This window comes from Microplitis demolitor, chromosome 10 (genome assembly GCF_026212275.2).
Source record: "Microplitis demolitor isolate Queensland-Clemson2020A chromosome 10, iyMicDemo2.1a, whole genome shotgun sequence".
In the NCBI taxonomy this organism is placed as follows: Eukaryota; Metazoa; Arthropoda; class Insecta; order Hymenoptera; family Braconidae; genus Microplitis; species Microplitis demolitor.
Genome location: NC_068554.1, coordinates 6,079,741 through 6,107,421, shown reverse-complemented (window position 1 = coordinate 6,107,421; position 27,681 = coordinate 6,079,741). Strand labels below are relative to the sequence as shown.

The 27,681-nt window shown below is 30.4% G+C and overlaps 5 protein-coding genes across 5 annotated transcripts; 2 read left to right on the top strand and 3 right to left on the bottom strand.

The window, feature by feature from the left end:
- Positions 1-1,086: 1,086 nt before the first annotated feature.
- LOC128668746 (uncharacterized protein DKFZp434B061-like) lies at positions 1,087-3,422 on the bottom strand. The gene is made up of 5 exons (XM_053742336.1): positions 3,248-3,422; positions 3,040-3,177; positions 2,785-2,968; positions 2,353-2,415; positions 1,087-1,328 (listed from the first exon to the last, which is right to left on the bottom strand). Exons 1-5 carry the CDS (start codon positions 3,378-3,380, stop codon positions 1,163-1,165), a joined length of 684 nt encoding a protein of 227 aa, XP_053598311.1. The 5' UTR covers positions 3,381-3,422; the 3' UTR covers positions 1,087-1,162.
- A 1,014-nt stretch (positions 3,423-4,436) lies between these two features.
- On the top strand, positions 4,437-10,608 carry LOC128668793 (transcription elongation factor SPT6-like). Its single transcript, XM_053742479.1, has 3 exons — positions 4,437-4,517; positions 5,876-6,394; positions 6,481-10,608. Exons 1-3 carry the CDS (start codon positions 4,437-4,439, stop codon positions 10,606-10,608), a joined length of 4,728 nt encoding a protein of 1,575 aa, XP_053598454.1.
- A 2,121-nt stretch (positions 10,609-12,729) lies between these two features.
- Positions 12,730-15,067, bottom strand: LOC128668742 (uncharacterized protein DKFZp434B061-like). The gene is made up of 5 exons (XM_053742332.1): positions 14,893-15,067; positions 14,685-14,822; positions 14,430-14,613; positions 13,998-14,060; positions 12,730-12,971 (listed from the first exon to the last, which is right to left on the bottom strand). Exons 1-5 carry the CDS (start codon positions 15,023-15,025, stop codon positions 12,806-12,808), a joined length of 684 nt encoding a protein of 227 aa, XP_053598307.1. The 5' UTR covers positions 15,026-15,067; the 3' UTR covers positions 12,730-12,805.
- A 1,014-nt stretch (positions 15,068-16,081) lies between these two features.
- LOC128668792 (transcription elongation factor SPT6-like) lies at positions 16,082-22,253 on the top strand. The gene is made up of 3 exons (XM_053742478.1): positions 16,082-16,162; positions 17,521-18,039; positions 18,126-22,253. Exons 1-3 carry the CDS (start codon positions 16,082-16,084, stop codon positions 22,251-22,253), a joined length of 4,728 nt encoding a protein of 1,575 aa, XP_053598453.1.
- A 2,119-nt stretch (positions 22,254-24,372) lies between these two features.
- Positions 24,373-26,708, bottom strand: LOC128668737 (uncharacterized protein DKFZp434B061-like). The gene is made up of 5 exons (XM_053742327.1): positions 26,534-26,708; positions 26,326-26,463; positions 26,071-26,254; positions 25,639-25,701; positions 24,373-24,614 (listed from the first exon to the last, which is right to left on the bottom strand). The coding sequence occupies exons 1-5, from the start codon at positions 26,664-26,666 to the stop codon at positions 24,449-24,451; spliced, it is 684 nt and encodes a 227-aa protein (XP_053598302.1). The 5' UTR covers positions 26,667-26,708; the 3' UTR covers positions 24,373-24,448.
- Between the last annotated feature and the right edge of the window lie 973 nt (positions 26,709-27,681).

Below are 27,681 nucleotides of genomic sequence, written 5' to 3'. Positions count from 1 at the left end.
TAGTCCGTGACAGCAAAGAATCAAAAATAAAAAGTACTTAATAATAACAATTTTGTTAATATCTAAACACTTATATATTCTAGCTCTTAATTTTTAGGACAATTGGTATTATTACATTTTATTTAAAAAAAAAAATAATAAAACATTAAACTTAAGCGCAACCTCGCGTATTAGTTCAACTTTTTTTTTTTTATCAGATCATAATTGTTCCAATAAAAAATTAATAGGTAATGGTAAATATTAATTTTCTTACAACAAAAATTACAGAAGTCTACGCGCGGGTCTGCCATTTGATGTTTTTTTTTCCCCGAACCGGATCAGTACCCGCGCGTAGAAAATCTCTTTTCAAAGTTACAATTACATTTAAATTTAATTTTTAATATATGAAAAAAAAATTAGGAACAAAGTTTTAGTATAAAGATTAAACAAATAATTATTTTAAGTAAAAGTAAATTAATTACACAATTAAATATTTAATAAATGATAATTATAAATATTATTTATGTAAATGGCATTCAAATGTGTAATGAGATTGTTTTTCTTTTTTAGCTTGTTTGTACGAACTAATTTCGTTCGGTAACGAAAATTCGGTACTATTAGGAACACTTGTTAGTTTATTTTAAAAATTTATTATTATTTATATTTTAATTAACTGACTTTAGTTCATCTCTGTGACCAATAAATCATATTATACAATAGTTTATTTATTTATAAATCTGTTGTCACTTAGTAACGTTAAACTTTTTATAATTTCGTCAAACGAGGCTCAATATTAATTAATATGTAAGTTAGTTTATATATTTTAATAAACTTGCTTGATAAATAGAAATTTTAATAATTTTTTAAATTATTTTCACTACACTTAAATATGTTAATTCTATTTTTCGATATTTTTTTTTTTAAAATTACGTTTTAAATATTTTTTTTTAGTTTTTTTTTTTTTTTTTTAGACAATGTAAACAATTTATTAGCGATGCTCTTAATAATTACTGGCATTGCGTTTGATTAAAAACAGTATGAAAAGTTCGATCAAAGATAATCTATTTTTTTTTTTTTTTTTTTTTAATTTATAAACACGATATTTGTGATAATTTTTTGATGATAATATAAACATACGTCTCGCGTAAACGATTTAAAGTTTTTTTTTAGTTTTAAATTTTAATTACAATCTAAATGGAGCTCTCTGATCAATGGCCGTGGGTTTGGTTCCTTTGCGTGATGAAACTGGAAGAGCTGAGACTGAAGTATCTGAAGCTCCTGAAGGTTTGCGCGATAATTTTGACGCCGGTGGCAAGGGCGTCGATGAACCACTGGAAGGTGTTCGTGTCCTAAGATAATTTAATTATAATAATTAGTAATTTTTATAAATTAATTATTATTTACACCAAGATAAACTACAGTTGACATTTAGACTCTTGACAATCACATTTTTCTACAAGCTATTTTTATAAGCATTTATTTATAAAGCAAACAAAATAATCATTTTTAAATTTAAATTTCTACTTTAAGAAATTATTATTTCAGTGTCAATTTTACTTTAACTAAATTTTTTAAATTGTGACTAAAAATAAGACCACGGATCGCTAGATTACGTGACATAAAATTGAAAAATGATTATTTTGTAAATATTTAAACAATGAATGACAGATGCTAGTTACCTAGCATATTTAATAGCTGATGAATAGTTAGTTGCTGAACTGGTACAGACAGAGCTGCCCCTGATATATATTTATGAGAGTTAGTATTATTTCAAAGCAAAATAAAATAGATATTTAGATAAATAAACAGTAAGGGTAAATACAAAAAAAAAAAAAAAAAAAAAAAACAAATAATAATAAAAGTCGGAGGTTGTTTTAAATAAAAATAATTTGATAATTTGAAAGTGGGTAAAGGAATTGTGCTGTCACTCATTAAAACGGTACTTTTTTTTTGGTTTTGGGAAAAATAATAATAATAATAATATCAGTTCAGTTTATGATGCAAGGAAAGAAAACGGACATGACAAACTAGCGACAGATCAGGCATACCCAGTGGAGTCAGTTGAAATTGTAGAATGGTTGCTTTGCGTGGAATGAGTTGAAAAATTACTCGTTGTAGATTGAGGAGATTTAATATCTGGTCCCACGTACACAGGAATCCGCGAGCGACTAAACCATCACCAGAGTTATAGAGAGCAAGACAGTGGAAATGTTAATTGAAAGTGGTTTTATTTTTATCTTTTTATATATATATATATATATATATATATATATATATCAGAAATAAACCATTAGTTAAAGCAGCCTATTTTATTATTATCCCGACACCGTATTAAATAAATTATAATTCCCAGTTATATTAATTACGCTTTACCTATTTGGTGTTACGGCACCAGAAAGAGTTGGGATACTCGATGTTCTATAAATCGAACCAAGCCTAAAAAAATTTTTAGTTATGACTCTAGATCAGTTTGTTATGTTTTTCAATTTTTTTTTTTTAAATAAAATCTAGCGAATTTAATAATAAATTAAAATATTAAAAAGTAGCAGTAAAAAATTAATTATTTAATTAAAGGCTCGCGACTATTTTTTAAATTTTAAATATTTAAAATATTTTATTATGCTAATTAATATAAATATAAATGATGTGTTAATTTATTTTTAAAATTTTAAATGCAGTTGATAATGCAGTTAAATCTATTGCGCTGTCAATAAATCTGGAGCAATGCATATTAGTTTTTTTTTTTATCTGTGAAATTTAAATGCAGGATTTTATTTATAAAAAATATAAGTAATAAAAACTTACCTAGATGGGACTCCGCTTGCAGGACTTACGAGTCCAGTGGGAGTCCGAGGTCGAGATGTTGATGACCCGTTTACTGGAGGAATTAATTTTCTTCCAGAAATACTGTTGTGTCGACTTGACGTCGGTGTTGTTCCAGTTGTACCTAGTGTTCTTCGTGGAATACGACTTGGAGTACCTGATTCATCTAAACAAAATTAAATATAAATAAAACGTCAAATACTTAAATAAATATTTAATAAAGTAAAATATAATTACCTGTACTATCTAATGATTGAGTTGAACCATATCGACTTGGTAGTTTACTACCTTGTCTTGACGCTGGTCTACTACTGGGTCTACTTGCTGGCCTTGATGCCGGTCGTGATGCTGGACGGCTAGATGGACGGCTGCCACCTAATTTAAATTTAATTATATAAAGTATATTCATAAATATAATCATCCTACTGATTAATTGAGTACTTACTTGGTGTAATGACACTTCTGTAAGGAGTACTAGTTTTTCTTGTTGACAATTTGAATGAGCTCTCATTGTCACTGAGACTATCTGGTGTACCAGCACTTAAAGATGACCTTGACGCGCGATGCGAATGACCCATCGGTACACTTCTGACACTGCGTTCTCTGACCTGAATTTGAAAAAAAATTAATTAATTAATTAATTAATAACTAATTACTCAATTTATTGCTCAATTCAGTAGGTATAAAAATCAAGCGTAATTATAAAACAAATAGGATTTTTTATTACAATTAAAGTGTATGTGTTTGTGATGGCATTTATAATAAACTTAAATTCATAAAGATTTTATATTTTTCTGTAGAAATATTAAATTTAATTACAAAGAATCTTTATAAATTTAAATATTTTTGCTGTTCATTAAATAAAATAATAGGGAATAAAAAATCGTGTACGTACCAACAGCTCCTACGAATGGATTAAGTGCTAATGATTAAATTTAATTATGGAAATTAATTATTTTATTTAACCATAATTAAATTTAAATAAATAATTCTACCAAAGCATGCTAACTTACCAAAAGGAGTTGGGAAAGATACAGTAGCTTATGGTGATTTGAAGTATCTCCAATCAACGCCACTATGTGAGCATTAATTAATATTCATATTTATATATATATATATATATTACAAATATAGATATAAAAGTTATGCGCATTCGTCTATCAAAAAGATTTTATAAAATTGATAAGACTTTTTATAAATTCTATTTACAATAAATTCAAAAAATATTTCGGATTTTAAATATAAATTCAAATGATCTAGCAGGGAATGAAAAGTTTCGAGGCAATTAAAAGAATGGAAATAAATAAAATGATATAAAAAATAAATATAACAAATTACTAAATTACTTATTAAAAAAAAAAAAAAAAAAAAAAAAAAAAGTAAAGTTCTGCAGAACCAAAAGGGCCTATATTTTGAGATACGCCCTTTTGGTTTTAGTAACGCGATATATATAAATTACTACCAAACAGAAGGCTTAAATCTTGTCATATTGACGCTTGAGTTATTCTACTGGCTATTGCATACTTCTTGCGCAATTGTCTGAGGGATAGAGAGCCTGAGAATCGTTTTAAAATTTATTTACAAGATCTATAAGAAGTCGATATTTAAACTTTTCCTTTATTATTTAGAGAAAAATGATGTCGGAATTCAAATTGAGTAGGATTCCCAGCAGCGGCCTCGAAACCACAAAAATTTCAATAAAACCAATAATCGCAGTAATAATTACAGTCCTGCATAATTATTTTTTCGGCGATTTAACTTCTTGTCTCAAATTCGTAGATTTCTTAACTCCGTTTTTCTCCGTGTGATCATAAATGTTAAATTCGAAAATTTTTTTAAGACCGCCCAATCTTAAGACTGACATTTTCTAAAATTATTCTACAGTGTGACCTAAAATCCTTTTTTCCTGTTTTCTAAAATAAATATATATATGTATATTTGTCTTCAAGTGAAAACACATTGTCTTCAATTTGTACAGCACTTAGGCTACATGACGTCAAAGATGTCCTGAGACCGATCCAAGTAATCATAAAAATCCACTAGAAAATGGTTTATTTTCTTTTAATAGAAAACATATATTTTAAATTTACTTTTTAACATTACTATTAAACGAAAAAATATAAAATATTATTTTACGGAGAATAATTATTTTTTTTTCTCTAAATATCCTGATATATTAAGATAACTTAAAAATTAAATAACACTCATATTTTGTAATTTATTTATTTTAAATACTCGTATAATCCCAATAATTTCTTCTGCTATAAAAAAATTTCCATTCGTCTTGTCTGAGATGTAAATTAGTGATTTATTTCCTTTTCACACCTGAGGGACAAAATATTTAAGTACCGACATAATAAACTCCAATGGTTAGTTAATTAAGGATAGACAAACTCTTAGTCATTATAGGATTAAAAACACTTACAAGATAAATAAGTAAGGGTTCATACAGTACAAGGGGTCATGAGTTCATTACCTGCGTAATTACCCAGTCTGCCGTAATGTTTGTTCTTTGTAATATACACAGTCTCCTTAGAGTTACCATTATTCTAAAGTAACTAATGAGATTCACATAAATTTTGTAAAATTCATCTGACCAATGAACTTGTAAGAAGTGTCCCTTCTACCTTAATTTGGATCTTTAAACGAAAAGGACTTGCTGGGTATTTGAAGTGCAACTCGCACCTTGATGCAGTTTAGTTGTCCTGTACTCTTTTGAGGATCACGATCACACTTTATCTTATTGATAATTGTTACAGAAGTTACTATTCTAACATCTAAGTTGATAGTAGTTACAGAAGTTACTTGTGTTTTTTTTTTGAAAATATCTACATCAAAAAATTATTGCTGCAAAAATGAATTTCGTAAGTTTTTTTTCTTTATTTATTTTTTAAAAATAATTTAAGTCGAATTTTAAATTTAATGTGGATCAAATAATTATTTTGAATTAAATATTGTCAAATAAATTTTTAATTTAAGTGAATAGATTAATTTTTTTTTGGTGCGACTTTTTGAAATGTGATTTTTTAAAATGAAAACTATTTTTAATAAATATTATTTTATTAATTTATAGTTAAAGAACACTGAAGAGTATGAAGAAGTTGAAAACAGGAGATTTAAGAATAACGTGATAGAAAGCGACGACGATGAAAGCAGTAGCAGCGAAAGTGACGGAGATGATGATGAAAGCAGTAGCAGTAGCAGTAGCAGTAGCAGTAGCAGTAGCAGTAGTAGTGAGGAAAGTGACGACGATGGAGAAGTCAACGGTAGTAAAAGACGAAAAAGTTGTGACGACGACGACGACGACGATGAAAGCCGTAACAGCGGAAATGAGAAAAGTGACGGAGCCGACGATGAAGTCAACGGGAGTAAAAGAAAGAAAAGTCATGACGACGACGATGACTTTGATGATCGTTTGGAGGACGATGATTATGATTTGATTGAAGAAAACTTGGGCATTACTGTTGACCGTCGACGATTCAAACGTTTGAAGCAGATGCCAGCCGGTGGATCTGACGACGAAGATGACGAAAATGGAAGGACTGAGAAAGAATCTATTGCTAATGAATTATTTGAAAATGGCATTGATGATGTAAGTATTTTAGTTTCTATAATAATTATTTTAATTTACTTTATTTAATTATTTCATGGATTCAAATTTATAATTAAAAATTTTAGGATACTAAAAATCAAAGTCCCAGTCGCGAATCGGAGCATCAGGGATCCAATCTTGACGACGATGATCAAAGTGTTCCATCAGACGATGATTTCATTGTTGACAATGATGACAAGCCCATACCCAAGAGGAAATATGTTTCTGCAGGCGATTCAGCTCTGGACCAGGCCAGGGAAATATTTGGTGTTGACTTTGATTATGACACCGTACAACACCAGTACGACGATGACATGTTTCCAGAAGACGAAGATGAGGAAGCTGAAGATGAGAGGAGTACAAGAAAACCTACAGGCAAAAATATTTTCCAAATATACGAGCCTAGTGATTTAAAACGCTCATTCTATACGGACCTAGATCATGAGATCCGTTGCAAGGACATTCCTGAGAGAATGCAGTTACGCTCAACGCCGATTACTCCTGTACCTGAAGGTTCCAACGAGCTTGATGAAGAGGCAGAGTGGATTTATAAGCATGCATTCACACAACGAAAAATTTTGCAACAAGTTACGGATTGTTCAGGCGGTATGAATAATTTAGGATCTAAAGGACCAGAAACTGTGAAGAAAATAAAGAATGCGTTGAATTTGATGCGCAATCAAAACTTTGAAGTTCCTTTTATAGCTTTTTACCGCAAGGAACTAGTGAAACCAGAATTAAATATCGATGATTTGTGGAAAGTGTACAAGTTCGATGCTAAGTGGTGTCAATTGTACCAGAGAAAACAAAAATTGCTGAGGTTGTTTGAAAATATGAGAGATTTTCAATTGGACGAATTAATGAAGAATCCTGAGGCGTCACTTCCAGATGAGATTAGGATTATCAAAGACGAAGATATCGAGCGATTGAAGAACGTCCAAACAAACGAAGAGAGAAATGACGTTTATAATCATTTCATGCTCTACTACAGTCGCGACATTCCGCGAATGAAGGAAATCTTGAGACAGAAGGAGATGGAAGCTCGACAGGAAAAAAATAGGAAACGTCAACAATATCTTTTGGAGGCTGAAGAAAAAAATAGTGAAGATCCATCGCTTGGGGATGAAGATGCTGAAGAGACTGAAAAAAATGACTGTACTCTTAAGCAGGCCGTCAGAAGTGGACCTTACGCACTTTATGTCCGCGCCGGGCTCAGCAGTTTTGCTAAAAAGTTTGGTCTCACTCCTGAACACTTTGCTGAAAATTTACAAGACAATTATCAGCGTCATGAAGTCAATCAACATCCAGTTCATCCTGATGTAGTGGCGCAAGACTATCTCGGGGGAAGTTTCCAGTCCACAGAAGAAGTTCTGAAAGCTGTTCAGCACATGGTGGCCATCCAACTGGCACGTGAACCAATTGTACGAAAATGCGCTCGTGAAATTTACATGGATCGTGCTAAGCTGTCAGTACGCCCGACTAAAAAAGGAATCAGAGGAATAGATGAAAGTCATCCGATCTATACCATGAAGTACTTGAAGGACAAACCAGTTCGTGAACTTGTTGATCATATGTGGCTCAAGTTATCGACTGCTGAAGCTGATGGTTTGATAACGATCACATTCAGCGAAACCGTTAAAGGCATTGTCGGCTCAGACTTTATCAGTGAATTCAAGCAGCTATACATCAAAGATGAATTCAACAGAAATGTCCAAGACTGGAATGATTTACGTACTGGTAGTGTAGAATTGGCTTTTAAAAAATATGTTATACCAGATTTGAAGAATGAATTAAGAGCTAATATCACCGCTGAAGCAAAGGAATCCATCACGTACTTGTGCTGTCGCAAATTATTCAACTGGATAAAATTTGCTCCCTACACATGCAAATTTAATGGCCAAGATGACGAAGCTTGGAACACTGGAGAAGGCATCAGGTCAATGGGAATCGCTTATGTTCCAGATGTCAATCAAGCTGCGTTTGCTTCAATCGTCGCTCCGGATGGTGAATGCGTTGACTTTTTAAAATTGCCTCATTTGTTAAAACGTAAGAATAGTTTTAACCAAAACGAAAGACATCTCAAAGAAGCTGATTTACTTTCTCTGCGAAATTTCATCAGCAAAAATAAGCCTCATATTGTAGTAATTGGCGGTGAATCCAGAGATGCTCAAACAATTTCCAATGACATCAGGGAATGCTTGGCAAAGCTTGCTGTCAAAGAACAGTATCCTGCTATAAAAGTTGAAATATGTGACTCTAATGTAGCAAAGTTATTTTCTACCAGCAATAGAGGAGTAGCTGAATTCCGCGAGTTCCCTCCACTACTGAGAGAATCGATTTCACTTGCGCGACGTCTACAAAATCCTCTCGGGGAATTTTCGCAGCTTTGTAATCCAGATGAAGACTTGCTCTGCTTGAAATTCCATCCCCTTCAAGATTTACTTTCAAAAGAAGAGCTTTTGGTGGACTTGTATACTGAATTTATCAACAGAGTCAATGAAATTGGTGTCGACTTGAGCAGCAATAAAGTTTACAATAAAAATTTATTACAATTCGTTTGTGGATTAGGCCCCAGAAAAAGTCAGGTTCTATTGAAAATACTGAAAAGCAAAAAAAATAAATTGGAAAATCGTACTCATTTGGTGACTGTGTGCCATATGGGACCTAAAGTTTTTATGAATTGCGCTGGATTTATAAAAATAGACACGGCTACTCTCGACGACAACTCAGATATCTACATTGAGGTGTTGGACAGCACGAGAATTCATCCAGAAACGTACGAGTGGGCGCGTAAAATGGCCGTCGATGCTCTGGAATACGGGGTCAAAAATGCAGATCCAGGTACAGCTATCGAAGAAATAATAAAAACTCCCTACAAGCTTCAGGAATTAGATCTCGAAGCTTTTGCCGTCGAGTTAGAGAGACAAGGCTTTGGAAATAAAATTACTACTCTCTATGATGTCCAAACTGAATTAACTTACCGCTACAAAGATCTACGAGTGCCCTATAAATCTCCATCTCCTGAAGAAATGTTTACTCTATTGACCAAAGAGACTCAAGAAACTTTTTACGTCGGCAAACTAGTCCAGGCAACAGTTATTGGGTTCAGATTCAAAAAACCCAAAGTTACACAACTGGATCAAGCACACCCCGTTAAAAATGACGATACTGGACTCTGGAAGTGTCCATTCTGTTCCAAGGATGATTTTGTTGAACTCACTGAAGTATGGAATCATTTTGACACGGGATCTTGTCCAGGAAAAGCTGTCGGCGTTAGACTTCGTTTGGACAATGGAGTGTCTGGATACCTTAATTCTATAAATATATCTGATAATTATGTCGCGAATCCTCAGGATCGGGTGCATATCCAACAAGTGATAGCTTGTCGTATTATCAAAATTGATGTAGACCAATTCGGCAGCGAATGTTCCAGTAAAAGCAGCGATCTTGCTGACGTAAATAATACCTGGCGACCTGCTAAGGACTTATACTACGACACAGAGGCTGAAGAAGAAGATAAAAGAGCAGAAAAAGAAAGCAGGAAAAGTAAACAGCCGATTTATACTACACGTCTTGTTGTCCATCCGTCATTTCACAATATAAGTTTCGCTGAAGCTGAGAAGATGATAAAGACTATGGATCAAGGGGAAGCTATTATCAGACCCAGCAGCAAAGGAATCGATCATTTAACAGTCACTTGGAAAGTAACTGATGACATTTATCAGTACATTGATGTAATTGAAACAGATAAATCAAATTCTTTTTCATTGGGACGAAGTTTGTGGATCGGCACTGAAAAATTTGAAGACCTGGATGAAATACTTGCGAGATATATCAACGTAATGGCTAGTAATGTCGTAGAAATACTTAAATTTAAGTACTATCACCCTGAGGTTCTTGGATTCAAAGAAAAGGCTGAGCAAATATTAAAGGAACAGAAGAGAAAAAATCCTGCTAGTATTCCATACATTTTTTCGGCTTCGAAAAATTATCCTGGTAAATTTTTACTCTCGTACGTGCCTCGATTAAGATGTTACCATGAGTATGTTACTGTTATCTCACAGGGATTCAAATATCGCAACCAAGTGTTCAATAATCTTGATGCATTGATATGTTGGTTCAAAAAACATTTCAGGAACCCAATTGTTGTACCCCCTAGGGTTTCTGAAATGACACATCGTAATACTTCAGAGATCAAATGTTTAGCTGCTTGATTATTATTTTTATTTATTTATAAATTTGTATATATTCATTTTCAAGGCTTTTATCACTTCTCAATAAATTCAATGATGTTTGTATTTTTTAATAAAGAACAATCAAACGAATACCAATTTTTTTTTTTTTAAATATTCCCATTAATAGATAATTAAGACTTTAGTTTATAAGAAATTAGTTTTATATTTAGAACTTAAGCTGCTGTCCAATACGTTGCGGAAATGAAGAATTTAGTCTAAGGTAAGTTCATTTTTAGTTCAATTTTACTGCCGTAAATAAATTAAGAATAAATATTTCTATACAATTGATTTAAATATATATATATCTATATGTATATTTTCACAGCGTATTAGAAACGATACATAATTTTACAATAAGGCAAAACATAAATCTTTTTATAACAATGTTAATACATTAATCGTATTAGAAAAATTAATAAGTAAAAATGAGGAATTTTTTTATTTATATATATTTATTATATTAGTTGCATTTTTTTAATAATTAATATAAAAGAATTATAAATGTCTTTTAAATATTTTTTTCTTCATTAATTAACGATTACGAGGCATTACCTCAGACTTATTTGTTTTATTTACTTTTTTTTTTATTTTGTCGCACTTAATTTTATTATGTTCTTCGCAGTTTTTTAAAAACTTACAAAATATCTAATTAAAAAAAAATAATTAAATCAACAAAAAATATCAGTTTACATTTGTGCCACATAAATGTAAAACTAACTTTGATTTTCTTTCATTTTCCTACACTTCCGCTAATAATAAAATATTTAACCCCTATTTCTCATACAATTTATTTATTAATCAGCGGATTTTTTATTTATTCAAACAAGAGAACAAACCAATATTTACATAATACGTTCTCTCTTCATTATTTTTTATTCAATTCTCTTTTCAATAATAATAATAATTATAATAGTAACTTTCAAATAAATATTTCACGATTGAGCATTTGCATTTTTTTAGAAAAACACTAGAAAAAATAAAAAAAAAAATAATAAATTTAAATTGCAAATGTTCTAGTCCGTGACAGCAAAGAATCAAAAATAAAAAGTACTTAATAATAACAATTTTGTTAATATCTAAACACTTATATATTCTAGCTCTTAATTTTTAGGACAATTGGTATTATTACATTTTATTTAAAAAAAAAAATAATAAAACATTAAACTTAAGCGCAACCTCGCGTATTAGTTCAACTTTTTTTTTTTTATCAGATCATAATTGTTCCAATAAAAAATTAATAGGTAATGGTAAATATTAATTTTCTTACAACAAAAATTACAGAAGTCTACGCGCGGGTCTGCCATTTGATGTTTTTTTTTCCCCGAACCGGATCAGTACCCGCGCGTAGAAAATCTCTTTTCAAAGTTACAATTACATTTAAATTTAATTTTTAATATATGAAAAAAAAATTAGGAACAAAGTTTTAGTATAAAGATTAAACAAATAATTATTTTAAGTAAAAGTAAATTAATTACACAATTAAATATTTAATAAATGATAATTATAAATATTATTTATGTAAATGGCATTCAAATGTGTAATGAGATTGTTTTTCTTTTTTAGCTTGTTTGTACGAACTAATTTCGTTCGGTAACGAAAATTCGGTACTATTAGGAACACTTGTTAGTTTATTTTAAAAATTTATTATTATTTATATTTTAATTAACTGACTTTAGTTCATCTCTGTGACCAATAAATCATATTATACAATAGTTTATTTATTTATAAATCTGTTGTCACTTAGTAACGTTAAACTTTTTATAATTTCGTCAAACGAGGCTCAATATTAATTAATATGTAAGTTAGTTTATATATTTTAATAAACTTGCTTGATAAATAGAAATTTTAATAATTTTTTAAATTATTTTCACTACACTTAAATATGTTAATTCTATTTTTCGATATTTTTTTTTTTAAAATTACGTTTTAAATATTTTTTTTTAGTTTTTTTTTTTTTTTTTTAGACAATGTAAACAATTTATTAGCGATGCTCTTAATAATTACTGGCATTGCGTTTGATTAAAAACAGTATGAAAAGTTCGATCAAAGATAATCTATTTTTTTTTTTTTTTTTTTTTAATTTATAAACACGATATTTGTGATAATTTTTTGATGATAATATAAACATACGTCTCGCGTAAACGATTTAAAGTTTTTTTTTAGTTTTAAATTTTAATTACAATCTAAATGGAGCTCTCTGATCAATGGCCGTGGGTTTGGTTCCTTTGCGTGATGAAACTGGAAGAGCTGAGACTGAAGTATCTGAAGCTCCTGAAGGTTTGCGCGATAATTTTGACGCCGGTGGCAAGGGCGTCGATGAACCACTGGAAGGTGTTCGTGTCCTAAGATAATTTAATTATAATAATTAGTAATTTTTATAAATTAATTATTATTTACACCAAGATAAACTACAGTTGACATTTAGACTCTTGACAATCACATTTTTCTACAAGCTATTTTTATAAGCATTTATTTATAAAGCAAACAAAATAATCATTTTTAAATTTAAATTTCTACTTTAAGAAATTATTATTTCAGTGTCAATTTTACTTTAACTAAATTTTTTAAATTGTGACTAAAAATAAGACCACGGATCGCTAGATTACGTGACATAAAATTGAAAAATGATTATTTTGTAAATATTTAAACAATGAATGACAGATGCTAGTTACCTAGCATATTTAATAGCTGATGAATAGTTAGTTGCTGAACTGGTACAGACAGAGCTGCCCCTGATATATATTTATGAGAGTTAGTATTATTTCAAAGCAAAATAAAATAGATATTTAGATAAATAAACAGTAAGGGTAAATACAAAAAAAAAAAAAAAAAAAAAAAAAACAAATAATAATAAAAGTCGGAGGTTGTTTTAAATAAAAATAATTTGATAATTTGAAAGTGGGTAAAGGAATTGTGCTGTCACTCATTAAAACGGTACTTTTTTTTTGGTTTTGGGAAAAATAATAATAATAATAATATCAGTTCAGTTTATGATGCAAGGAAAGAAAACGGACATGACAAACTAGCGACAGATCAGGCATACCCAGTGGAGTCAGTTGAAATTGTAGAATGGTTGCTTTGCGTGGAATGAGTTGAAAAATTACTCGTTGTAGATTGAGGAGATTTAATATCTGGTCCCACGTACACAGGAATCCGCGAGCGACTAAACCATCACCAGAGTTATAGAGAGCAAGACAGTGGAAATGTTAATTGAAAGTGGTTTTATTTTTATCTTTTTATATATATATATATATATATATATATATATATATCAGAAATAAACCATTAGTTAAAGCAGCCTATTTTATTATTATCCCGACACCGTATTAAATAAATTATAATTCCCAGTTATATTAATTACGCTTTACCTATTTGGTGTTACGGCACCAGAAAGAGTTGGGATACTCGATGTTCTATAAATCGAACCAAGCCTAAAAAAATTTTTAGTTATGACTCTAGATCAGTTTGTTATGTTTTTCAATTTTTTTTTTTTAAATAAAATCTAGCGAATTTAATAATAAATTAAAATATTAAAAAGTAGCAGTAAAAAATTAATTATTTAATTAAAGGCTCGCGACTATTTTTTAAATTTTAAATATTTAAAATATTTTATTATGCTAATTAATATAAATATAAATGATGTGTTAATTTATTTTTAAAATTTTAAATGCAGTTGATAATGCAGTTAAATCTATTGCGCTGTCAATAAATCTGGAGCAATGCATATTAGTTTTTTTTTTTATCTGTGAAATTTAAATGCAGGATTTTATTTATAAAAAATATAAGTAATAAAAACTTACCTAGATGGGACTCCGCTTGCAGGACTTACGAGTCCAGTGGGAGTCCGAGGTCGAGATGTTGATGACCCGTTTACTGGAGGAATTAATTTTCTTCCAGAAATACTGTTGTGTCGACTTGACGTCGGTGTTGTTCCAGTTGTACCTAGTGTTCTTCGTGGAATACGACTTGGAGTACCTGATTCATCTAAACAAAATTAAATATAAATAAAACGTCAAATACTTAAATAAATATTTAATAAAGTAAAATATAATTACCTGTACTATCTAATGATTGAGTTGAACCATATCGACTTGGTAGTTTACTACCTTGTCTTGACGCTGGTCTACTACTGGGTCTACTTGCTGGCCTTGATGCCGGTCGTGATGCTGGACGGCTAGATGGACGGCTGCCACCTAATTTAAATTTAATTATATAAAGTATATTCATAAATATAATCATCCTACTGATTAATTGAGTACTTACTTGGTGTAATGACACTTCTGTAAGGAGTACTAGTTTTTCTTGTTGACAATTTGAATGAGCTCTCATTGTCACTGAGACTATCTGGTGTACCAGCACTTAAAGATGACCTTGACGCGCGATGCGAATGACCCATCGGTACACTTCTGACACTGCGTTCTCTGACCTGAATTTGAAAAAAAATTAATTAATTAATTAATTAATAACTAATTACTCAATTTATTGCTCAATTCAGTAGGTATAAAAATCAAGCGTAATTATAAAACAAATAGGATTTTTTATTACAATTAAAGTGTATGTGTTTGTGATGGCATTTATAATAAACTTAAATTCATAAAGATTTTATATTTTTCTGTAGAAATATTAAATTTAATTACAAAGAATCTTTATAAATTTAAATATTTTTGCTGTTCATTAAATAAAATAATAGGGAATAAAAAATCGTGTACGTACCAACAGCTCCTACGAATGGATTAAGTGCTAATGATTAAATTTAATTATGGAAATTAATTATTTTATTTAACCATAATTAAATTTAAATAAATAATTCTACCAAAGCATGCTAACTTACCAAAAGGAGTTGGGAAAGATACAGTAGCTTATGGTGATTTGAAGTATCTCCAATCAACGCCACTATGTGAGCATTAATTAATATTCATATTTATATATATATATATATATTACAAATATAGATATAAAAGTTATGCGCATTCGTCTATCAAAAAGATTTTATAAAATTGATAAGACTTTTTATAAATTCTATTTACAATAAATTCAAAAAATATTTCGGATTTTAAATATAAATTCAAATGATCTAGCAGGGAATGAAAAGTTTCGAGGCAATTAAAAGAATGGAAATAAATAAAATGATATAAAAAATAAATATAACAAATTACTAAATTACTTATTAAAAAAAAAAAAAAAAAAAAAAAAAAAAGTAAAGTTCTGCAGAACCAAAAGGGCCTATATTTTGAGATACGCCCTTTTGGTTTTAGTAACGCGATATATATAAATTACTACCAAACAGAAGGCTTAAATCTTGTCATATTGACGCTTGAGTTATTCTACTGGCTATTGCATACTTCTTGCGCAATTGTCTGAGGGATAGAGAGCCTGAGAATCGTTTTAAAATTTATTTACAAGATCTATAAGAAGTCGATATTTAAACTTTTCCTTTATTATTTAGAGAAAAATGATGTCGGAATTCAAATTGAGTAGGATTCCCAGCAGCGGCCTCGAAACCACAAAAATTTCAATAAAACCAATAATCGCAGTAATAATTACAGTCCTGCATAATTATTTTTTCGGCGATTTAACTTCTTGTCTCAAATTCGTAGATTTCTTAACTCCGTTTTTCTCCGTGTGATCATAAATGTTAAATTCGAAAATTTTTTTAAGACCGCCCAATCTTAAGACTGACATTTTCTAAAATTATTCTACAGTGTGACCTAAAATCCTTTTTTCCTGTTTTCTAAAATAAATATATATATGTATATTTGTCTTCAAGTGAAAACACATTGTCTTCAATTTGTACAGCACTTAGGCTACATGACGTCAAAGATGTCCTGAGACCGATCCAAGTAATCATAAAAATCCACTAGAAAATGGTTTATTTTCTTTTAATAGAAAACATATATTTTAAATTTACTTTTTAACATTACTATTAAACGAAAAAATATAAAATATTATTTTACGGAGAATAATTATTTTTTTTTCTCTAAATATCCTGATATATTAAGATAACTTAAAAATTAAATAACACTCATATTTTGTAATTTATTTATTTTAAATACTCGTATAATCCCAATAATTTCTTCTGCTATAAAAAAATTTCCATTCGTCTTGTCTGAGATGTAAATTAGTGATTTATTTCCTTTTCACACCTGAGGGACAAAATATTTAAGTACCGACATAATAAACTCCAATGGTTAGTTAATTAAGGATAGACAAACTCTTAGTCATTATAGGATTAAAAACACTTACAAGATAAATAAGTAAGGGTTCATACAGTACAAGGGGTCATGAGTTCATTACCTGCGTAATTACCCAGTCTGCCGTAATGTTTGTTCTTTGTAATATACACAGTCTCCTTAGAGTTACCATTATTCTAAAGTAACTAATGAGATTCACATAAATTTTGTAAAATTCATCTGACCAATGAACTTGTAAGAAGTGTCCCTTCTACCTTAATTTGGATCTTTAAACGAAAAGGACTTGCTGGGTATTTGAAGTGCAACTCGCACCTTGATGCAGTTTAGTTGTCCTGTACTCTTTTGAGGATCACGATCACACTTTATCTTATTGATAATTGTTACAGAAGTTACTATTCTAACATCTAAGTTGATAGTAGTTACAGAAGTTACTTGTGTTTTTTTTTTGAAAATATCTACATCAAAAAATTATTGCTGCAAAAATGAATTTCGTAAGTTTTTTTTCTTTATTTATTTTTTAAAAATAATTTAAGTCGAATTTTAAATTTAATGTGGATCAAATAATTATTTTGAATTAAATATTGTCAAATAAATTTTTAATTTAAGTGAATAGATTAATTTTTTTTTGGTGCGACTTTTTGAAATGTGATTTTTTAAAATGAAAACTATTTTTAATAAATATTATTTTATTAATTTATAGTTAAAGAACACTGAAGAGTATGAAGAAGTTGAAAACAGGAGATTTAAGAATAACGTGATAGAAAGCGACGACGATGAAAGCAGTAGCAGCGAAAGTGACGGAGATGATGATGAAAGCAGTAGCAGTAGCAGTAGCAGTAGCAGTAGCAGTAGCAGTAGTAGTGAGGAAAGTGACGACGATGGAGAAGTCAACGGTAGTAAAAGACGAAAAAGTTGTGACGACGACGACGACGACGATGAAAGCCGTAACAGCGGAAATGAGAAAAGTGACGGAGCCGACGATGAAGTCAACGGGAGTAAAAGAAAGAAAAGTCATGACGACGACGATGACTTTGATGATCGTTTGGAGGACGATGATTATGATTTGATTGAAGAAAACTTGGGCATTACTGTTGACCGTCGACGATTCAAACGTTTGAAGCAGATGCCAGCCGGTGGATCTGACGACGAAGATGACGAAAATGGAAGGACTGAGAAAGAATCTATTGCTAATGAATTATTTGAAAATGGCATTGATGATGTAAGTATTTTAGTTTCTATAATAATTATTTTAATTTACTTTATTTAATTATTTCATGGATTCAAATTTATAATTAAAAATTTTAGGATACTAAAAATCAAAGTCCCAGTCGCGAATCGGAGCATCAGGGATCCAATCTTGACGACGATGATCAAAGTGTTCCATCAGACGATGATTTCATTGTTGACAATGATGACAAGCCCATACCCAAGAGGAAATATGTTTCTGCAGGCGATTCAGCTCTGGACCAGGCCAGGGAAATATTTGGTGTTGACTTTGATTATGACACCGTACAACACCAGTACGACGATGACATGTTTCCAGAAGACGAAGATGAGGAAGCTGAAGATGAGAGGAGTACAAGAAAACCTACAGGCAAAAATATTTTCCAAATATATGAGCCTAGTGATTTAAAACGCTCATTCTATACGGACCTAGATCATGAGATCCGTTGCAAGGACATTCCTGAGAGAATGCAGTTACGCTCAACGCCGATTACTCCTGTACCTGAAGGTTCCAACGAGCTTGATGAAGAGGCAGAGTGGATTTATAAGCATGCATTCACACAACGAAAAATTTTGCAACAAGTTACGGATTGTTCAGGCGGTATGAATAATTTAGGATCTAAAGGACCAGAAACTGTGAAGAAAATAAAGAATGCGTTGAATTTGATGCGCAATCAAAACTTTGAAGTTCCTTTTATAGCTTTTTACCGCAAGGAACTAGTGAAACCAGAATTAAATATCGATGATTTGTGGAAAGTGTACAAGTTCGATGCTAAGTGGTGTCAATTGTACCAGAGAAAACAAAAATTGCTGAGGTTGTTTGAAAATATGAGAGATTTTCAATTGGACGAATTAATGAAGAATCCTGAGGCGTCACTTCCAGATGAGATTAGGATTATCAAAGACGAAGATATCGAGCGATTGAAGAACGTCCAAACAAACGAAGAGAGAAATGACGTTTATAATCATTTCATGCTCTACTACAGTCGCGACATTCCGCGAATGAAGGAAATCTTGAGACAGAAGGAGATGGAAGCTCGACAGGAAAAAAATAGGAAACGTCAACAATATCTTTTGGAGGCTGAAGAAAAAAATAGTGAAGATCCATCGCTTGGGGATGAAGATGCTGAAGAGACTGAAAAAAATGACTGTACTCTTAAGCAGGCCGTCAGAAGTGGACCTTACGCACTTTATGTCCGCGCCGGGCTCAGCAGTTTTGCTAAAAAATTTGGTCTCACTCCTGAACACTTTGCTGAAAATTTACAAGACAATTATCAGCGTCATGAAGTCAATCAACATCCAGTTCATCCTGATGTAGTGGCGCAAGACTATCTCGGGGGAAGTTTCCAGTCCACAGAAGAAGTTCTGAAAGCTGTTCAGCACATGGTGGCCATCCAACTGGCACGTGAACCAATTGTACGAAAATGCGCTCGTGAAATTTACATGGATCGTGCTAAGCTGTCAGTACGCCCGACTAAAAAAGGAATCAGAGGAATAGATGAAAGTCATCCGATCTATACCATGAAGTACTTGAAGGACAAACCAGTTCGTGAACTTGTTGATCATATGTGGCTCAAGTTATCGACTGCTGAAGCTGATGGTTTGATAACGATCACATTCAGCGAAACCGTTAAAGGCATTGTCGGCTCAGACTTTATCAGTGAATTCAAGCAGCTATACATCAAAGATGAATTCAACAGAAATGTCCAAGACTGGAATGATTTACGTACTGGTAGTGTAGAATTGGCTTTTAAAAAATATGTTATACCAGATTTGAAGAATGAATTAAGAGCTAATATCACCGCTGAAGCAAAGGAATCCATCACGTACTTGTGCTGTCGCAAATTATTCAACTGGATAAAATTTGCTCCCTACACATGCAAATTTAATGGCCAAGATGACGAAGCTTGGAACACTGGAGAAGGCATCAGGTCAATGGGAATCGCTTATGTTCCAGATGTCAATCAAGCTGCGTTTGCTTCAATCGTCGCTCCGGATGGTGAATGCGTTGACTTTTTAAAATTGCCTCATTTGTTAAAACGTAAGAATAGTTTTAACCAAAACGAAAGACATCTCAAAGAAGCTGATTTACTTTCTCTGCGAAATTTCATCAGCAAAAATAAGCCTCATATTGTAGTAATTGGCGGTGAATCCAGAGATGCTCAAACAATTTCCAATGACATCAGGGAATGCTTGGCAAAGCTTGCTGTCAAAGAACAGTATCCTGCTATAAAAGTTGAAATATGTGACTCTAATGTAGCAAAGTTATTTTCTACCAGCAATAGAGGAGTAGCTGAATTCCGCGAGTTCCCTCCACTACTGAGAGAATCGATTTCACTTGCGCGACGTCTACAAAATCCTCTCGGGGAATTTTCGCAGCTTTGTAATCCAGATGAAGACTTGCTCTGCTTGAAATTCCATCCCCTTCAAGATTTACTTTCAAAAGAAGAGCTTTTGGTGGACTTGTATACTGAATTTATCAACAGAGTCAATGAAATTGGTGTCGACTTGAGCAGCAATAAAGTTTACAATAAAAATTTATTACAATTCGTTTGTGGATTAGGCCCCAGAAAAAGTCAGGTTCTATTGAAAATACTGAAAAGCAAAAAAAATAAATTGGAAAATCGTACTCATTTGGTGACTGTGTGCCATATGGGACCTAAAGTTTTTATGAATTGCGCTGGATTTATAAAAATAGACACGGCTACTCTCGACGACAACTCAGATATCTACATTGAGGTGTTGGACAGCACGAGAATTCATCCAGAAACGTACGAGTGGGCGCGTAAAATGGCCGTCGATGCTCTGGAATACGGGGTCAAAAATGCAGATCCAGGTACAGCTATCGAAGAAATAATAAAAACTCCCTACAAGCTTCAGGAATTAGATCTCGAAGCTTTTGCCGTCGAGTTAGAGAGACAAGGCTTTGGAAATAAAATTACTACTCTCTATGATGTCCAAACTGAATTAACTTACCGCTACAAAGATCTACGAGTGCCCTATAAATCTCCATCTCCTGAAGAAATGTTTACTCTATTGACCAAAGAGACTCAAGAAACTTTTTACGTCGGCAAACTAGTCCAGGCAACAGTTATTGGGTTCAGATTCAAAAAACCCAAAGTTACACAACTGGATCAAGCACACCCCGTTAAAAATGACGATACTGGACTCTGGAAGTGTCCATTCTGTTCCAAGGATGATTTTGTTGAACTCACTAAAGTATGGAATCATTTTGACACGGGATCTTGTCCAGGAAAAGCTGTCGGCGTTAGACTTCGTTTGGACAATGGAGTGTCTGGATACCTTAATTCTATAAATATATCTGATAATTATGTCGCGAATCCTCAGGATCGGGTGCATATCCAACAAGTGATAGCTTGTCGTATTATCAAAATTGATGTAGACCAATTCGGCAGCGAATGTTCCAGTAAAAGCAGCGATCTTGCTGACGTAAATAATACCTGGCGACCTGCTAAGGACTTATACTACGACACAGAGGCTGAAGAAGAAGATAAAAGAGCAGAAAAAGAAAGCAGGAAAAGTAAACAGCCGATTTATACTACACGTCTTGTTGTCCATCCGTCATTTCACAATATAAGTTTCGCTGAAGCTGAGAAGATGATAAAGACTATGGATCAAGGGGAAGCTATTATCAGACCCAGCAGCAAAGGAATCGATCATTTAACAGTCACTTGGAAAGTAACTGATGACATTTATCAGTACATTGATGTAATTGAAACAGATAAATCAAATTCTTTTTCATTGGGACGAAGTTTGTGGATCGGCACTGAAAAATTTGAAGACCTGGATGAAATACTTGCGAGATATATCAACGTAATGGCTAGTAATGTCGTAGAAATACTTAAATTTAAGTACTATCACCCTGAGGTTCTTGGATTCAAAGAAAAGGCTGAGCAAATATTAAAGGAACAGAAGAGAAAAAATCCTGCTAGTATTCCATACATTTTTTCGGCTTCGAAAAATTATCCTGGTAAATTTTTACTGTCGTACGTGCCTCGATTAAGATGTTACCATGAGTATGTTACTGTTATCTCACAGGGATTCAAATATCGCAACCAAGTGTTCAATAATCTTGATGCATTGATATGTTGGTTCAAAAAACATTTCAGGAACCCAATTGTTGTACCCCCTAGGGTTTCTGAAATGACACATCGTAATACTTCAGAGATCAAATGTTTAGCTGCTTGATTATTATTTTTATTTATTTATAAATTTGTATATATTCATTTTCAAGGCTTTTATCACTTCTCAATAAATTCAATGATGTTTGTATTTTTTAATAAAGAACAATCAAACGAATACCAATTTTTTTTTTTTTAAATATTCCCATTAATAGATAATTAAGACTTTAGTTTATAAGAAATTAGTTTTATATTTAGAACTTAAGCTGCTGTCCAATACGTTGCGGAAATGAAGAATTTAGTCTAAGGTAAGTTCATTTTTAGTTCAATTTTACTGCCGTAAATAAATTAAGAATAAATATTTCTATACAATTGATTTAAATATATATATCTATATGTATATTTTCACAGCGTATTAGAAACGATACATAATTTTACAATAAGGCAAAACATAAATCTTTTTATAACAATGTTAATACATTAATCGTATTAGAAAAATTAATAAGTAAAAATGAGGAATTTTTTTATTTATATATATTTATTATATTAGTTGCATTTTTTTAATAATTAATATAAAAGAATTATAAATGTCTTTTAAATATTTTTTTCTTCATTAATTAACGATTACGAGGCATTACCTCAGACTTATTTGTTTTATTTACTTTTTTTTTTATTTTGTCGCACTTAATTTTATTATGTTCTTCGCAGTTTTTTAAAAACTTACAAAATATCTAATTAAAAAAAAATAATTAAATCAACAAAAAATATCAGTTTACATTTGTGCCACATAAATGTAAAACTAACTTTGATTTTCTTTCATTTTCCTACACTTCCGCTAATAATAAAATATTTAACCCCTATTTCTCATACAATTTATTTATTAATCAGCGGATTTTTTATTTATTCAAACAAGAGAACAAACCAATATTTACATAATACGTTCTCTCTTCATTATTTTTTATTCAATTCTCTTTTCAATAATAATAATAATTATAATAGTAACTTTCAAATAAATATTTCACGATTGAGCATTTGCATTTTTTTAGAAAAACACTAGAAAAAATAAAAAAAAAAATAATAAATTTAAATTGCAAATGTTCTAGTCCGTGACAGCAAAGAATCAAAAATAAAAAGTACTTAATAATAACAATTTTGTTAATATCTAAACACTTATATATTCTAGCTCTTAATTTTTAGGACAATTGGTATTATTACATTTTATTTAAAAAAAAAAATAATAAAACATTAAACTTAAGCGCAACCTCGCGTATTAGTTCAACTTTTTTTTTTTTATCAGATCATAATTGTTCCAATAAAAAATTAATAGGTAATGGTAAATATTAATTTTCTTACAACAAAAATTACAGAAGTCTACGCGCGGGTCTGCCATTTGATGTTTTTTTTTCCCCGAACCGGATCAGTACCCGCGCGTAGAAAATCTCTTTTCAAAGTTACAATTACATTTAAATTTAATTTTTAATATATGAAAAAAAAATTAGGAACAAAGTTTTAGTATAAAGATTAAACAAATAATTATTTTAAGTAAAAGTAAATTAATTACACAATTAAATATTTAATAAATGATAATTATAAATATTATTTATGTAAATGGCATTCAAATGTGTAATGAGATTGTTTTTCTTTTTTAGCTTGTTTGTACGAACTAATTTCGTTCGGTAACGAAAATTCGGTACTATTAGGAACACTTGTTAGTTTATTTTAAAAATTTATTATTATTTATATTTTAATTAACTGACTTTAGTTCATCTCTGTGACCAATAAATCATATTATACAATAGTTTATTTATTTATAAATCTGTTGTCACTTAGTAACGTTAAACTTTTTATAATTTCGTCAAACGAGGCTCAATATTAATTAATATGTAAGTTAGTTTATATATTTTAATAAACTTGCTTGATAAATAGAAATTTTAATAATTTTTTAAATTATTTTCACTACACTTAAATATGTTAATTCTATTTTTCGATATTTTTTTTTTTAAAATTACGTTTTAAATATTTTTTTTTAGTTTTTTTTTTTTTTTTTTAGACAATGTAAACAATTTATTAGCGATGCTCTTAATAATTACTGGCATTGCGTTTGATTAAAAACAGTATGAAAAGTTCGATCAAAGATAATCTATTTTTTTTTTTTTTTTTTTTTAATTTATAAACACGATATTTGTGATAATTTTTTGATGATAATATAAACATACGTCTCGCGTAAACGATTTAAAGTTTTTTTTTAGTTTTAAATTTTAATTACAATCTAAATGGAGCTCTCTGATCAATGGCCGTGGGTTTGGTTCCTTTGCGTGATGAAACTGGAAGAGCTGAGACTGAAGTATCTGAAGCTCCTGAAGGTTTGCGCGATAATTTTGACGCCGGTGGCAAGGGCGTCGATGAACCACTGGAAGGTGTTCGTGTCCTAAGATAATTTAATTATAATAATTAGTAATTTTTATAAATTAATTATTATTTACACCAAGATAAACTACAGTTGACATTTAGACTCTTGACAATCACATTTTTCTACAAGCTATTTTTATAAGCATTTATTTATAAAGCAAACAAAATAATCATTTTTAAATTTAAATTTCTACTTTAAGAAATTATTATTTCAGTGTCAATTTTACTTTAACTAAATTTTTTAAATTGTGACTAAAAATAAGACCACGGATCGCTAGATTACGTGACATAAAATTGAAAAATGATTATTTTGTAAATATTTAAACAATGAATGACAGATGCTAGTTACCTAGCATATTTAATAGCTGATGAATAGTTAGTTGCTGAACTGGTACAGACAGAGCTGCCCCTGATATATATTTATGAGAGTTAGTATTATTTCAAAGCAAAATAAAATAGATATTTAGATAAATAAACAGTAAGGGTAAATACAAAAAAAAAAAAAAAAAAAAAAAACAAATAATAATAAAAGTCGGAGGTTGTTTTAAATAAAAATAATTTGATAATTTGAAAGTGGGTAAAGGAATTGTGCTGTCACTCATTAAAACGGTACTTTTTTTTTGGTTTTGGGAAAAATAATAATAATAATAATATCAGTTCAGTTTATGATGCAAGGAAAGAAAACGGACATGACAAACTAGCGACAGATCAGGCATACCCAGTGGAGTCAGTTGAAATTGTAGAATGGTTGCTTTGCGTGGAATGAGTTGAAAAATTACTCGTTGTAGATTGAGGAGATTTAATATCTGGTCCCACGTACACAGGAATCCGCGAGCGACTAAACCATCACCAGAGTTATAGAGAGCAAGACAGTGGAAATGTTAATTGAAAGTGGTTTTATTTTTATCTTTTTATATATATATATATATATATATATATATATATATCAGAAATAAACCATTAGTTAAAGCAGCCTATTTTATTATTATCCCGACACCGTATTAAATAAATTATAATTCCCAGTTATATTAATTACGCTTTACCTATTTGGTGTTACGGCACCAGAAAGAGTTGGGATACTCGATGTTCTATAAATCGAACCAAGCCTAAAAAAATTTTTAGTTATGACTCTAGATCAGTTTGTTATGTTTTTCAATTTTTTTTTTTTAAATAAAATCTAGCGAATTTAATAATAAATTAAAATATTAAAAAGTAGCAGTAAAAAATTAATTATTTAATTAAAGGCTCGCGACTATTTTTTAAATTTTAAATATTTAAAATATTTTATTATGCTAATTAATATAAATATAAATGATGTGTTAATTTATTTTTAAAATTTTAAATGCAGTTGATAATGCAGTTAAATCTATTGCGCTGTCAATAAATCTGGAGCAATGCATATTAGTTTTTTTTTTTATCTGTGAAATTTAAATGCAGGATTTTATTTATAAAAAATATAAGTAATAAAAACTTACCTAGATGGGACTCCGCTTGCAGGACTTACGAGTCCAGTGGGAGTCCGAGGTCGAGATGTTGATGACCCGTTTACTGGAGGAATTAATTTTCTTCCAGAAATACTGTTGTGTCGACTTGACGTCGGTGTTGTTCCAGTTGTACCTAGTGTTCTTCGTGGAATACGACTTGGAGTACCTGATTCATCTAAACAAAATTAAATATAAATAAAACGTCAAATACTTAAATAAATATTTAATAAAGTAAAATATAATTACCTGTACTATCTAATGATTGAGTTGAACCATATCGACTTGGTAGTTTACTACCTTGTCTTGACGCTGGTCTACTACTGGGTCTACTTGCTGGCCTTGATGCCGGTCGTGATGCTGGACGGCTAGATGGACGGCTGCCACCTAATTTAAATTTAATTATATAAAGTATATTCATAAATATAATCATCCTACTGATTAATTGAGTACTTACTTGGTGTAATGACACTTCTGTAAGGAGTACTAGTTTTTCTTGTTGACAATTTGAATGAGCTCTCATTGTCACTGAGACTATCTGGTGTACCAGCACTTAAAGATGACCTTGACGCGCGATGCGAATGACCCATCGGTACACTTCTGACACTGCGTTCTCTGACCTGAATTTGAAAAAAAATTAATTAATTAATTAATTAATAACTAATTACTCAATTTATTGCTCAATTCAGTAGGTATAAAAATCAAGCGTAATTATAAAACAAATAGGATTTTTTATTACAATTAAAGTGTATGTGTTTGTGATGGCATTTATAATAAACTTAAATTCATAAAGATTTTATATTTTTCTGTAGAAATATTAAATTTAATTACAAAGAATCTTTATAAATTTAAATATTTTTGCTGTTCATTAAATAAAATAATAGGGAATAAAAAATCGTGTACGTACCAACAGCTCCTACGAATGGATTAAGTGCTAATGATTAAATTTAATTATGGAAATTAATTATTTTATTTAACCATAATTAAATTTAAATAAATAATTCTACCAAAGCATGCTAACTTACCAAAAGGAGTTGGGAAAGATACAGTAGCTTATGGTGATTTGAAGTATCTCCAATCAACGCCACTATGTGAGCATTAATTAATATTCATATTTATATATATATATATATATTACAAATATAGATATAAAAGTTATGCGCATTCGTCTATCAAAAAGATTTTATAAAATTGATAAGACTTTTTATAAATTCTATTTACAATAAATTCAAAAAATATTTCGGATTTTAAATATAAATTCAAATGATCTAGCAGGGAATGAAAAGTTTCGAGGCAATTAAAAGAATGGAAATAAATAAAATGATATAAAAAATAAATATAACAAATTACTAAATTACTTATTAAAAAAAAAAAAAAAAAAAAAAAAAAAAGTAAAGTTCTGCAGAACCAAAAGGGCCTATATTTTGAGATACGCCCTTTTGGTTTTAGTAACGCGATATATATAAATTACTACCAAACAGAAGGCTTAAATCTTGTCATATTGACGCTTGAGTTATTCTACTGGCTATTGCATACTTCTTGCGCAATTGTCTGAGGGATAGAGAGCCTGAGAATCGTTTTAAAATTTATTTACAAGATCTATAA

Bases quoted from the DNA above. Each gene is read 5' to 3' on its own strand.
- LOC128668746 (XM_053742336.1), bottom strand. From the start codon at position 3,380: ATGGGTCATTCGCATCGCGCGTCAAGGTCATCTTTAAGTGCTGGTACA. The intron at 3,178-3,247 runs GTAAGTACTCAA...AATTTAAATTAG, and splicing joins CAGAAGTGTCATTACACCAA to GTGGCAGCCGTCCATCTAGC. The intron at 2,969-3,039 runs GTAATTATATTT...AATTTTGTTTAG, and splicing joins TCAATCATTAGATAGTACAG to ATGAATCAGGTACTCCAAGT.
- LOC128668793 (XM_053742479.1), top strand. From the start codon at position 4,437: ATGATGTCGGAATTCAAATTGAGTAGGATTCCCAGCAGCGGCCTCGAA. The intron at 4,518-5,875 runs GTAATAATTACA...ATTAATTTATAG, and splicing joins CAATAAAACCAATAATCGCA to TTAAAGAACACTGAAGAGTA. The intron at 6,395-6,480 runs GTAAGTATTTTA...TAAAAATTTTAG, and splicing joins TTGAAAATGGCATTGATGAT to GATACTAAAAATCAAAGTCC.
- LOC128668742 (XM_053742332.1), bottom strand. From the start codon at position 15,025: ATGGGTCATTCGCATCGCGCGTCAAGGTCATCTTTAAGTGCTGGTACA. The intron at 14,823-14,892 runs GTAAGTACTCAA...AATTTAAATTAG, and splicing joins CAGAAGTGTCATTACACCAA to GTGGCAGCCGTCCATCTAGC. The intron at 12,972-13,997 runs GTAAAGCGTAAT...AAATTATCTTAG, and splicing joins GGTGCCGTAACACCAAATAG to GACACGAACACCTTCCAGTG.
- LOC128668792 (XM_053742478.1), top strand. From the start codon at position 16,082: ATGATGTCGGAATTCAAATTGAGTAGGATTCCCAGCAGCGGCCTCGAA. The intron at 16,163-17,520 runs GTAATAATTACA...ATTAATTTATAG, and splicing joins CAATAAAACCAATAATCGCA to TTAAAGAACACTGAAGAGTA. The intron at 18,040-18,125 runs GTAAGTATTTTA...TAAAAATTTTAG, and splicing joins TTGAAAATGGCATTGATGAT to GATACTAAAAATCAAAGTCC.
- LOC128668737 (XM_053742327.1), bottom strand. From the start codon at position 26,666: ATGGGTCATTCGCATCGCGCGTCAAGGTCATCTTTAAGTGCTGGTACA. The intron at 25,702-26,070 runs GTAAGTTTTTAT...AAATTTTTTTAG, and splicing joins GCAAGCGGAGTCCCATCTAG to GCTTGGTTCGATTTATAGAA. The intron at 24,615-25,638 runs GTAAAGCGTAAT...AAATTATCTTAG, and splicing joins GGTGCCGTAACACCAAATAG to GACACGAACACCTTCCAGTG.